This window comes from Pongo pygmaeus, chromosome 9 (genome assembly GCF_028885625.2).
Source record: "Pongo pygmaeus isolate AG05252 chromosome 9, NHGRI_mPonPyg2-v2.0_pri, whole genome shotgun sequence".
In the NCBI taxonomy this organism is placed as follows: domain Eukaryota; kingdom Metazoa; phylum Chordata; class Mammalia; order Primates; family Hominidae; genus Pongo; species Pongo pygmaeus.
Window position 1 is genome coordinate 102,221,108 of NC_072382.2, and position 13,645 is coordinate 102,234,752.

At 42.5% G+C, this 13,645-nt stretch overlaps 1 protein-coding gene across 2 annotated transcripts in view; it reads left to right on the forward strand.

Moving 5' to 3' along the window:
* The first annotated feature begins 818 nt into the window (after nt 1-818).
* The window catches only part of ARHGAP42 (Rho GTPase activating protein 42), a 315,580-nt gene continuing 302,753 nt past the window's right edge, over nt 819-13,645 (forward strand). Inside the window, exon 1 of one of the 2 annotated variants that reach the window (XM_054438876.2) lies at nt 819-1,491. In XM_054438876.2, the coding sequence (XP_054294851.1) occupies nt 1,338-1,491 (154 nt within the window). In that variant the 5' untranslated portion in view covers nt 819-1,337. The remainder of the gene's footprint in view (nt 1,492-13,645) is intronic. The other variant, XM_063671373.1, reaches the window with a different exon arrangement.

A 13,645-nucleotide genomic window follows, 5' to 3' on the forward strand; every position in this document is an offset into this window, starting at 1 on the left:
ATTAAAAGCAGATCCTTAAGAACAATATCTGAGTTCTCCGAAATCCTATAGATGATGTCAGGACGAGATGTAAAGCAGTCGTTTCTTTTGCTGTCAAGGTTTTAAGGGAACAGAAATTTATTAGGTGAACCTCCACCGGAGGAAGGATAAAGCCTGTGGGTAAGAGTTAACTATTATTTCAAACTCCAGTCCACTTCAACAATTTGAAAATCTTCCCGCTCCTAGGACAATTCCATCCAGGTGCCAATAGGAGATACTACTATTGTGATGCAAATAGGTATTCTTCTAGAAGTAGGAGCACGTAAGTAGAGTGAGGATGACTTGAAAAATCGTCCCACCTTCCCAGCTATGGAGTTGGGGCAGGGGGAAGAAACACCTCCAGGCTGGATCATTGAAACTGAGGGGTGGGAGAGCGACGGGACAACTTTTCAACGTGGAATTCAAATGCATTCGGTGGGGAAGTGTGAAGTAAAATCTAAACGAACTCTAGACAGTAGTATCTTCCATCTACGCTTCAAAATACTCAAACTTTAGGGAAACTTAACGTTGGTTTTTCTCCCAGAGAATTGTAGGGAGTGGGTGGAGGGGACGACTGTTAGGGGAGGTATATTGGGAGTCAGATCCTTTTGTGGAGCGAGGGACCCCGAAGTGTCACAAGAGCTAGCCGAAACCAGGGGCCCAAGAGGGGACAGGGCTAATACCCCAGCCAAGGCCGGAGCGCAAGCGCGGGGCTGCAGCGCGGGGAGCCCTGGAGCCCAGTGCGGGCGGACGGGTGGGGCAGGAGGGCAAAGGGGCGAAGGGGCGGGGTGGCGCTGGGTGGGAGCGCGGCGGCGGGGAGGAGGGTCTGGGAGCCCGGGTCCGATTTGCAAGCGCTCTGAGCCTGCGTCCGCCGAGGGGGAGGGTTTCCCCAGCCCGGCCGGAGTTGCGGCTGTGCGCTGCTTCTGGCTCACAACGCCGACGACTGTCAAGAGAGTTGGGGAGTGGAACTGCCGGAAGTGTCTGCGCGCCGTGAGAGAAACTTTCCTGCTCCGGCCGCGGCCCGGAGCCTCGCCGCCCCTGCGCTGCGAACGACGATGCGTCCAAATGACAACCTGAGCGGACTCGCGCCTCGGCCCGCCGCCCGCGCCTGCGCTCGCCTAGCCTCGTGGGAGGAAGACTGAGCCCGGCGCAGGCGGCGCGGCGCTCGGGGCCCGTTTCCTCCGCGCAATCAAGTCCCCTCGCGTCCCGGCGCCTTCCTCTTGATCGCGCGACCCCAGCGCCCACCGCGGCCGCCGGCTGCCCCCGCCCTGACCGCCGGCCCGGACGTGTCCGCGGCCGCCGCTGGCAGCGCCTGTGCCATGGGGCTGCCCACTCTGGAGTTCAGCGATTCCTACTTGGACAGCCCAGATTTCAGGGAGCGCTTGCAGTGTCACGAGATTGAGCTGGAGCGAACCAACAAGTTCATCAAGGAGCTCATTAAGGACGGCTCTCTGCTCATTGGGGCGTTGAGGAGTAAGTAGGGCTGGCGGGGGAGTGGACACCCGGATCTGGAGAGTCGCCGCGGGGTGCGGGTCCGAAGGGTGGGTTGGAGGAGTCGGAGCTTCTTTTGTTTGAATGGATTTGGGGACAAAAGCTGAAGAGCTCCCCTGCTGGTGACCAACAAAGTTTGTTCTTGAGTTGTTCTTTACTTATTTACCTACATGTCTACAGGGATGGGGAAAGTTCTCTACAGGGCGCTGGAATATATCCTGAGGAAAGTCGTTCAAAGTCATCTTGTTGTGTAATGCTCCTAGGAAGATGTTGGGTACTTTAAATTTTTTTAAAAAAATTTGTTTTGTCTATTAATACTTTGAAGCAGAAAAGCCCTTAAGGGGGGAATCAAGAGTTTGTCTTAAGGATAAAATTAGGCTAGTTTAGTGATATTCAAAGAAAATTATTGATGTCTCCCATACGTCAGTGGTTCTTCATTGGACACAGTCATTGAGTTGGCTTTTTAAAAAGCATACATTTGCAGTTTTGCCATTTTGTAAGATAATCGAAGACAGCATGGCACCAGTGCATTTTAACTGTGCAAGTTTTCTGTACGTCTTAGTTTTGGTTTGCGTTGTGTGGGTGTTGGGTGTGTCATTGGGATGAAAGTTAAGGGGTTAAAGGCCAATCAGAACTTTTGATGATCTGTAGAATATAAAGACTGTTATAGTCTATAATATAGGGCTTCTTCCACCTCCTTTCCCATACACCTCCTGATCAAATTTTCCTTCCTCTTTTTATCCTCTGGATTTTTGCTTTCAATTACTAAGACCTAAGAGTATCTGAAACTGAAGAATTTCTCTTACAGAGAATTGAGCACAATTACATGATATGGCTTGTTACCTTTCCCAGAAGGTATTTGCATCTTTTAAAAAATTTATTTTTATTTATTTATTTATTTATTTATTTATTTATTTATTTTCCATCTTCAAAGGAGCCTGTGAAAAGTATTTGCATCTTAATAGAGGCTTCTGGATGTTTTAGTTCCTGAAATGAAGCCCTGGAATCTCTGGTCACTTAAAGCTGGGTGAATGAGATACTTTCAAAAGGTAGAGAGACCTTTGGGTGATCTAGTAATCCCCAGGACATATATGGGGGCATCATCTTTGTATAACAACATGATAGGGATGTGTGCGCCTAAAACTGAGGCAATACTAGCATCGGATCTATATTTTGAAACATGTATTAACAGTAAGGAGAGAGCTTAGCAAGATGTCTTGAAATTAATGTGCTCCAAAATATCTTTTCTTTTAACCATCCCAAATGTTAAAATATTTACTTAACCACTTGTGTTACTTAACCAAGGTAAAGATAATATATTTTATGCCCATATTCACTTAATTTCTGAATTTGAGGCTACTACTAATAATGGTATTTACTGTGATTTGTGAAAAATATAGTTTGTCTGCAATTCTTGCCACCCTACATAAACACTAATGTGAACTGTCCTTCCTCTGGCTTGCAAATCCTGGTTAAAGTCTCGCGGGACTAACCTCTTTGCATCCAAGAGAGCATGATGCCTCTTCAAAAAGAGCTGCATCTCAGAGTGCCAAATGCCAAGCCAGTTCTTGTTGGAAGTGCCAGATATTCTACATTTTTCTCCCCGCTGTGCTTGAGATAAACTTTAGTGTTTCAGAAGTTGAAAATACTTACATACCTGTGATAAATACTCTGACATGTACATTATATTACGAGTGACATTACATACGTTATTATGATGGTTGAATCTAGCTTTGTAAAAGTCAGGTGATTCCCATCATTATAGGTTTGTTCTTCCATTCATAAGTGAAGAAATCTTGGGAGTGTAGGCTCTTTGAAAATATAGGCCCTGCATCATTAATTTGGCTTATGCACTTAAATATGCAACCTGATGTCTTTCTAGGATTCTTAAGTTTGTGGTGAGAGTGTATTACTTTAACTAACGTTTGATTATTACTTCTTTCATTGTGAAAAGGAAAAGATTTTATTCCTTGGTAAAAGGATTCCTAACAGCAGCTGCCAAATGGGAGGGATTTTGGAGCAAAGGAACCCTTGAAGTCACACTGTAGCACTGATTTTTTTCATACCAAGCTACCTCTTGTCCCTTGGGGAGGATGCTCTGAGGCTGGGCTGCAGCTGCTTGGATAGGAGGAGTGTGTCAAAAAGGATTTGAGGCCTGCTTGGTTCTATCACTGGCTGCCCCTGCCCTGACCACTAGCCCAGACACGTCCCCTGGCAGAGCTGGCAGTGCCTGTACCATGGGGCTGCCCATTCCTCTGTGGGAGCGTCCCTGTACTATGAGTCTGCCCACTCCACTAAGGGAGCCCTTCTTCCCCCAGTCTGTCCTTTCTGTTTTTCTTTCCTGCCTGGGGAGGACTTCACCTTCCCTAACTTTATACAGACTATTTCAATAGATGTATCCATTACCCGTTTCAGTTTTTTTTAGCACTGCACTGTTATTTTTATTAATAATTAATGCATTCTTAATGTAACCTTATTAAGCAGACAATCATCAGTGTATTTCTAAGCATATTATATTATTTTTATCCCTGTTGTTAACTTTTCCTGTGAGAGTTTTGGCTTGCACTCTCTTAGGTAATACACGCCTGACTATTCCAGTAAGAGTCACACATGCTCCTTGCTCTCTGGTTCAAGTTGTAATTTCTTCAGTAGACTATTTGGAAGGCTCCTTTAAATTGAACTAGAAGATTTCAATTGAACTAGATAATTTCAATTTTAAATAATACATATAACATACTTAACACGTGTTTAAACATCCATTATTTTTATTTTATTTATTTATTTATTTTTTGAGACGGAGTCTCGCTCTGTCGCCCAGGCTGGAGTGCAGTGGCGCGATCTCGGCTCCCTGCAAGCTCCGCCTCCCGGGTTCACGCCATTCTCCTGCCTCAGCCTCCCAAGTAGCTGGGACTACAGATGGCCGCCACCACGCCTGGCTAATTTTTTGTATTTTTTTTTTTTAGTAGAGATGGGGTTTCACCGTGTTAGCCAGGATGATCTCGATCTCCTGACCTCGTGGTCTGCCTGCCTCAGCTTCCCAAAGTGCTTGGATTACAGGTGTGAGCCACCGTGCCCGGCCAACATCCATTATTACGTTTCAGATTCATGTCCACTTGGAGAAAAAGGATAATAGTTAATTAAGTGTATTGACCTAGACTTGGATTTGAATTTTGGTGTTATCAAGTACAGTGTGATAGTTGGCAAGTAAGTTAACCTCTCTTAGTCCTAACTTTCCTGTGAAGTGAGGAAAATCTATACAAATCTTACCATTAGGATTGTTTGCTCATTTTGTTATATGCCACATAGATATTTTGTGAGTGATGTTTGAAAATATTCTTACTGGTGAATAGTTTTAGTTAATGGTGTATGACTGAACATCTCTACCCTTTTCATCAAATATAATTCTTTGAACTGTATCCTTTTAACAGGTGTCAGTCTTAAAATTTGAGCTGTGAAAAAGTAGGTTACTTTTGCTTATTAATTTTTTTTTCTTTTAGGAATTATATTCAAAGAAACATTTCAAAATTGATTTTTTATATAATTTACCCTTTACTTTTTCTTGTCTTTATACTTTTGAATCCAAAGAGTCATCTTTAAGTAAAATGAGCTTTCTCCTTGTAATAATACACAGACTCCAAAAACGAGACAAAAAAAGAATAGACAGAAATAAACAGAATGGAAACTTGATAAGCAAGGAGATTTTTATTTATTTGTTTTTTTTGAGACAGGGTCACTCTGTCACCCAGGCTGGAGTGCAGTGATGCAGACACGGCTCACTGCAGCCTCTACCTCCCAGGCTCAGGTGATCATCCCACCTCAGCCTCCCCAGTAGCTGGGACCATAGGAATGCACCACCAGGCCAGGCTAATTTTTGATATTTTTGTAGAGTCGAGGTTTTCACCATGTTGTCCAGGCTGGTCTCATCAAACCCCTGGGTTCAAGCGATCTGCCTGCCTCCACCTCCCAAAGTGCTGAGATTACAGGCGTGAGCCACCATATCCAGTGCCACAAGATTTTAAGTGTTCTAACCACACACACAAAAGTGATAAGTTTATGGGGTAATGATCATATTAACATGATTTAGCCATTCCACAATGTATCAAATATATATAACATCATGTTATGTCTATCAAAACATTATATTATACACCATAAATACATACAACTTTTATTTGTCAGTAAAAAATAAAAAAAGAAATAAATAGCAAGAGTTACACTCATTGAGTTGAATTGATTGGGTGGGGACAGCATTATCAGCATTCCTTCTCCACCCTAGCCTGCAGCATCTTGGCTGTCCTTTCTTCCTTATTTCAGTGTTCTTCTAGTTCCCTTAAGCTGCAACTGGCCTGCTGTTTGGTTTGCTTTTTGGAAAATGTTTCTAAACTTGTATGTTTAGTATTGATCAAAGGAAAAAAAAAGATAATGGACTCTTGTATACGTTTAATTATTTATTGTGATAATTAAATATACACAAGCATGGAACTGTAATTCTATGCTTATAACATTCATGCAATCTTAAAAGCAAATCAGTTTACAAAGTAAATAAAAACAATATTGTGAAACCAATACAAAACTTGTCAGCAACATTTAGTTAATCTAATGGACAGTGTTATTGTGCTGAAGCTCATTTTCTTCTCAGAGATTGCTGATAATATCTGGTGTGTTGTTGATGATTCATTTTCTCACACTTTTCCCAGTTGCAACCTGTGGTTCTTGAGAATCTTCTTGCCCTGATGAAGGCCTTCCTTCCATCAGAAGCTTTATTTGTTTATTACTTGGTCATATTGCCTTTGTTCCGGTGGCAGTTGTTCCTGGCACTAGTGATCCATGACCCAAATGAAGATGGCACCGATTATGTTGATGATGCGGACAATGCAGTCAATTAAGGCATTAGCCAGAGGAGAGCACAGTTTCTTAAAGGTGCCTACCCTGAGTGTCCACAGACCTCAGTTTGAGATACGCTGCTATGATACATTTTTGATTTGAGAATTAAGTGGGTGTTCATAGTAAAGGAAAACCCTAAATGCAAATAGCAGGTGGAAATGCCTTAGACAAGATGAGGTACCTCTGCCTTTCATTTTCTGTGTTTCACTAACGCAGCTTAGCCTTTTTTTCACTCAGTGTTTTACTTTTTAAGCCAGCTTTGATTTTGTGTGTGTGTTCAGGGCCCACTTAGCTACTAGAATTTTTGGTGGCACAAGGAAAGAATTAAAAGGGAGAAAAAGGCAAGTTTACAAAATTTGAGACTTCCCATAGTTACTGCCCTATTTACTTGGTCATCCTTTAGCTTTTTGCAAGAACTGTCATTGTTTTAGGATATTTTTGGTTATATAAATTTGCACGTAGGTTTTTCTTTTTTTGAAGTGGAACTCATCGCAGATTCCTGTTTGTTTTGCAAGAGTTCCTTATTCCACTAAGGTTGTTTGCTTGTGTAGTTGGGCAGCCTAATCAGAGGTGTGGAGGTGTAATTACTTCAACCATTCATTTACTTCTTATAATCATTAGAATTTAAGTTAAATGAGCAGAAGTAATTGCATCTTTCAGATGAGCTGTAATTAATTTTAGGAACTAGTAGATTAGGAATGTGGTGCTTTAAGGTTCTGTTTCCAGAGACCTGTTGCAAGTAAAAGCAGTTATACTTGTGTTAATTTAAATGTGAGCCTTGGCACTCATTAGAGTGAAATTAAATTGGGCTGGCTATTTACTTCCATCTACCTCTCTTCTCATGATCTCCATGAGCTTAATAGGTGCCCTTTAACAGTATCTTTATTTCTCCTAGATTTCTTTTTTCAGCCCGTTGTAATTAAAGGCCTCTCCTGGGTTAGGTCAGAGAATGGGTCGCTGTCAGAACAAAAAACAGTTCCTGTCTAGTGGAGAATGGCTTAGCAATAACTACCTTTTGCACTGCCTGTTACAGTTATGATCAAGGTACTTTCAGAGTGCGGAAAACTCAGGTAACCACTACACTTTAAGTCATTGAAGAGCTGATTTAGCAAGTGTCCATTCATTTATTAACATTTCTTAGAGTACAGTGCTGATTGTGTTAATGATGGTGTTTAAGAATTATTCAGATTATATAAGATGCAAATGATAAAGCTTACATTAGGATTGCTTTCTTTTCTTTTTTTTTTTTGATGGAGTCTCGCTCTGTTGCCAGGCTGGAGTGCAGTGGCATGATCTTGGCTTGCTGCAACCTCTGCCTCCCCAGTTCAAGTAATTCTCCTGTCTCAGCCTCCCAAGTAACTGGGATTACAGGCATGTGCCACCACCCCTGGCTAATTTTTTGTATTTTTAGTAGAGATAGGGTTTCACCATGTTGGCCAGGCTGGTCTCAAACTCCTGACCTCAAGTGATCCACCCACCTCAGCTTCCCAGAGTGCTGGGATTACAGGCGTGATCCATAGCACCTGGCCAGGATTGCTTTGGTGTCGAGTGCAGTTTTTATTAATGTGTATATGGAGAGTGGCAAATCTTTTCTCTAGATCATAAACAAATAATATCCTAATATTTTAAAATTAGGATATTAATTTTGCTCTTAATTACTGCATTAAGTAAATGATATGCAACATTGAAATGTTTATTTTAGATAGATAAGAAGGGTTGAAGGAAAGGGGGGTTATTTAGTCTAAAGTCACTTTCATGAATGTTGATTTTTTGCCAGAGCTGAGATTGCCATATTTTCCCAGCCATCCCTGCGGTACGAATGGTAATTTCTGCTCATTTCAGCCTTCTAGGCGGGTGCCAGCCTCCCTGCAGCTCCACCTGCCACCCACCAATTTCACCTTGCAGCTCTGCCAGTCTTCCTTTTCCTCTAGCCTGCTGAACCTCTGCCCAGCATCTGTTAATCCTTATAGTATAGCTCCAGTGGTTCAGGCCTCATCAACCACGGGCTGCTTCTTGCTGACTTTCATTCTGAAAATTAAAATCACGTGCTGAGGCCAGGCGTGGTGGCTCACGGCTGTAATCCCAGCACTTTGGGAGGCTGAGGTGGGTGGATCACTTGAGATCAGGAATTCGAGACCAGCCTGGCCAACATGGTAAAACTCCGTGTCTACTAAAAATACAAAAAAGTTAGCCGGGCATGCTGGTGCATGCTTGTAATCACAGCTACTCAGGAGGCTAAGGCAGGAGAATAGCTTGAACCCAGGAGGCAGAGGTTGCAGTGAGCTGAGATCGCGCCATTGCACTCCAGCCTGGTTGACAGAGTGAGACTGTCTCAAAAAGAAGTAGAAAATAATAAAAACACTTGCTGAGCACCTGGATCTGGAAGGCACAGGACCTGTGCTCCATCTTTTACAGCTGCCATATTCTGAATTATAATGGCTGGTTTTTGTATAAGCGTAGCAACTTACATAACATTTGTTCACCTTAATGGCCCTTGAAGCAAAGGAAAGGAGGCAGGATGATAACAGGACAGTCAATGGAAATGTAATTATTTTAATTATTTTGTCTTTGGCTAGGTGAATTTAAACATCAGCCTGGAGATTTCTGGTAAGGTAGATTCTTCTCTCTAGGATTCATTCGCTCTTGATGCCCAGGTTGGAATGCAATCACAAGATCTCAGCTCACTGCAACCTCCATCTCCTGGATTCAAGCTATTCTCCTGCCTCAGCCTCCCAAGGAGCTGGGATTATAGGCGGCCGTCATCACACCCAGCTAATTTTTTGTATTTTTAGTAGAGATGGGGTTTCACCATGTTGGTCAGGCTGGTCTCAAACTCCTGACCTCAGGCAATCCACCCTCCTCGGCCTCCCAAAGAGCTGTGATTACCCGCTTGAGCCACCATACCAGACCTCTAGGATTCATTTAACCAGAATGTTTGGTTAATCAGAATACTCCATTCTTTATATCTGCAGTATCTGATTCTTTTATCAAGAATCCAGTTATAATACTAAAGAAAGTGTTTTGATGGAACACAAATAGAACACTATGTGTAAGGAATGTGAATTGTGGAATAGTAAGGTACCTTATAGTAGCTAATAATCTGTCAGTTGTCCCAACCTTTTTCCTTTTTGCAGACATGGGAACACATAAAAGAGGAAAAATAAGCATGAATTTTCTAGGATTTTGAGAATAATTCTTCTAATTTAATTTTTACGTGGAATATGGTGGGAAAAAGCTAGGATAAGACTAATAGTGGCTGGGCGTGATGGCTCACAGCTGTAATCCCAGTGCTTTGGGAGGCTGAGGCAGATGGATCATTTGAGTTCGAGTTGGAGACCAGCCTGGGTGACATGACGAAACCCCATCTCTACAAAGTATACAAAAAATTAGTTGGTGTAGTGATGCGTGCCTGTAATCCCAGGTCCTTGGGAGGCTGAGGTGGGAAGATCGATTGAAGATCGGGAGGTTGAGGATGCAGTGAAGCATGATCGTGCTACTGCACTTCAGCCTGGACAACAGAGCAAGAACCTGTGTCAAAAAACAAACAAAAAAACTGGTAACACTTTGTAGATGATTTTATGTAAAATCAATTATGACAGATTTTCAGTTCCAATTTTTAGATTCTATGGTAAAATGTCTATTTTATTTATTTTTTATTTTATTTATTTATTTGTTTTGAAGCAGAGTTTCACTCTTGCTGCCCAGGCTGGAGTGCAATGGCGTGATCTTGGCTGACTGCAACCTCCACCTCCCGGGTTCAAGCGATCCTCCTGTCTTAGCCTCCTGAGTAGCTGGGATCATAGGTGTGCACCACCACGGCCAGCTAATTTTTTGTCTTTTTAGTAGAGATGGGGTTTCACCATGTTGGTCAAGCTGGTCTCGAACTCCTGACCTCATATGATCCGCCCGCCTCAGCCTCCCAAAGTGCTGGGATTACAGGCGTGAGCCACTGTGCCCGGCCCCCTAATTTTTTATTTTATTTTATTTTTAGAGACAGGGTCTTGCTGTGTTTCCCAGGCTGGAGTGCAGTGGCTATTCAGAGGAAAGATCATAGTGCACTACCGCCTCAAACTCCTGGCCTCAGTCAGTTCTCCCACCTCAACCTCCTGTGGAGCTGGAACTATAGGAACATGCCACTGCACTTACCTCAAAAAGTCTTAATTTTTAAAGGTATTTTTAAAATGCCAAATATGACATTCTAAAATGTTGGTTTACCTGATTTGGTGATCATCTCTGGGTATACTGGAGAGTGTCTTCTATTTTGTTAAGAATGGGGAACCATCCCTAGGAGGGTTGTCAATGTCAGGTAATATGTAAAAAAAAATTGGAAAACTGCTGCCTGTATATAAACTTGCTAGATTAATAATAGTACTATCCCTGAATCTTGGCTTTACTCTGGAAAAAAGTAGGTGGAAACGGAATGACATCCCTTTATTTGGAAGTTAGGCATGGTCATCAGTGGTGGAATTTCTTTTTTTTTTTTTTTTTTGAGATGAAGTCTCGCTCTGTCGCCCAGGCTGGAGCGCAGTGGCGCGATCTCGGCTCACTGCAAGCTCTGCCTCCCAGGTTCACGCCATTCTCCTGCCTCAGCCTCCCCAGTAGCTGAGACTACAGGTGCCCGGCACCACACCCGGCTGATTTTTTGCATTTTTAGTAGAGATGGGGTTTCACCATGTTAGCCAGGATGGTCTCCATCTCCTGACCTCGTGATCCGCCTGCCTTGGCCTCCCAAAGTGCTGGGATTACACGCGTGAGCCACCGCGCCCGGCCAATCAGTAGTGGAATTTCTATGATATTTCCTCATGCAAATCTAAAAAGCCATATTGCTTGCTGCTCTATGAAAGACGTGCCAAGTAGTGTTCCCTTGTGTGTAAATATATACTGGAGCTTATCCAAATGAAAGACCCAGGTTCAGTTTTTCTCTTCTGTATACAGGAAAAGTGATGATTTAATTTGGAAAACTGGTCTGTGTCTGTGTGTGGACTGGAGTGATAAGGCACTAATAGAAATACGTATTCTGTGTAGTGTATTATCCCTTTCCAAATGAGAGCTATGTAAATTGGTTTTAGTTCGCTGTTGTGAGAATTTTCTCTTCTTCATTTATTTAATTTCCTTATTCCTTAAAATGTCTGAATGAAAGATAGGGCCCCAAAGGGGCGAGTGTGGGAGTGGATAGCAAGGGGCAGCAAATTAAAGTCAGTTGTGACAACAATTTACATATTATGGTTTTGGAACTTGTATTAGACTTTCTCTTCCTTCTATGAAAAAGTTACTCTGTAATACTTGAGAATCAAAAGACTCTGAGACTAGCCTTCCAACTGTTTTATTACTTATTTTAAAACATTTTTTAATTAAAAATTAATTATTTGTAGAGATAGGATCTTGCTATGCTGCCTTGGCTTGTCTCCAACTTCTAGCCTCAAGCCATCCTCCCACCTCAGCCTCCCAAAGTGTTGAGATTACAGGCATGAACCACCACACTCAGCCTTCCAACTGTTTTAAAAGTTGGTTGTAATCCCATCACTTTGGGTGGCTGAGGTGGGAGCATCATTTGAGGCCAGGAGTTAAAGACTGGTCTGGGCAACACAGTGAGACCTGTCCCTATAGAAAAAAAGAAAATTAGCTGGGTGTGGTGGTGTGCACCTGTAGTCCCAGCTACTTGGAAGGCTGAGGCAAGAGGATCACTTGAGCCCAGGAGGTCCATGCTGCAGTGAGCCTTGATCACGCCACTGTACTCCAACCTGGGCCACAGAGTGAGACCCTGTCTTAAAAAAAAGGTCATTTTCCAACATGGAGAAACCCTGTTTCTACTAAAAATACAAAATTAGCCGGACATGGTGGCGCCTGCCTGTAATTCCAGCTACTTGGGAAGGGAAGGCTGAGGCAGGAGAATCACTTGAACCTGGGAGGCGGAAGTTGTGGTGAGCCCAGATCGTGCCATTGTACTCTAGACAATGTACTCAAGAGTGAAACTCCGTTTAAAAAAAAGAAAAAGGTCATTTTAAAAAAATTTTTTATTTTTCATTTTTTGTAGTTGGTTATGGAAAACTTAAGGAAGAACATTCTCTTTAAAAATTGTCAACTTTAGAAATAATCGAGGTGCCTTTTTTAGAGGCACACTGTTTGCGGGAGATTTGGGAAAGCTGTGTACCATGAAACAATGATGTTGTCATATGAGCTAAGAGGGAGTTTTTAAAAGCAATTCTGGTTTTCCTTAGGGGTGACTTTTGCTAAGGCTATTACTTTTTTCTAGTTCCAGCTCCATCACTGTACCTGTTTCTCAGTATGTGATGTTGCAGAGCTCCTCTTCCATTTTCATTTTATTTCTTCTTTCTTTCTCTTAAATGTTGGTGGTACCTTCTCAGCCCTTTCACTGTTTGCTTTCCTTGTATGATAACATCAGCTCCCAGGGTTCCAGCCCTGACCTCATTTTCCTAAACTTTGGGCCTGATTTTTACCAGCCCAGGATAACTACCCTGATGCTGATGTGCTTTAGGCAACATCAGACTCAATCTGTCAAAAAATAAGTTTTTCTTTTCCTCCAGCTTGTTCTCTTTGTATTCCTTTTTGTTCAGTTATAACCTCATGCATCTGGTAATCTTATCGGGAAACACTGAATCCCTCCAACTCTTCCCATTTTTCACCCCATCCATTTTGTTAGCCCTGCAATTCTATATCTAAAATATCTTGAATTTGATTTTCTCAGTCTGCATTAATATATTTAGTTTATATATAGAGAGATTAATGATTTTTTTCTTAGCTTAAAACAACAGAAATTTATTCTCATATTTTATATATATATATATATATATATATATATATATGTTTTTTTTTTGAGATGGAGTTTCGCTCTTGTCACCCAGGCTGGAGGGCAATGGCACAATCTCGGCTCACTGCAACCTCTGCCTCCTGGGTTCAAGCGATTCTCCTGCCTCAGCCTCCCAAGCAGCTGGGATTACAGAGGTGCGCCACCATGCCCAGCAAATTTTTGTATTTTTAGTACATATGGGGTTTCACCATGTTGGCCAGGCTGGTCCCTAACTCCTGACCTGAGGTGATCCACCTGCCTCGGACTCCTGAAGTGCTGGGATTACAGGCGTGAGCCACCGCGCTTGGTGATTCTCTTATAATTCTTGAGGTTAGAAACTGGAAATAAAAGTGCCAGCAGTGCCATGCTCTGTCTGAGGTCTCTATGGGAGGACCCTTCCTTGCCCTTTCTAGCTTCTGGTGGTTGCCAGCCATCCAGGGTATT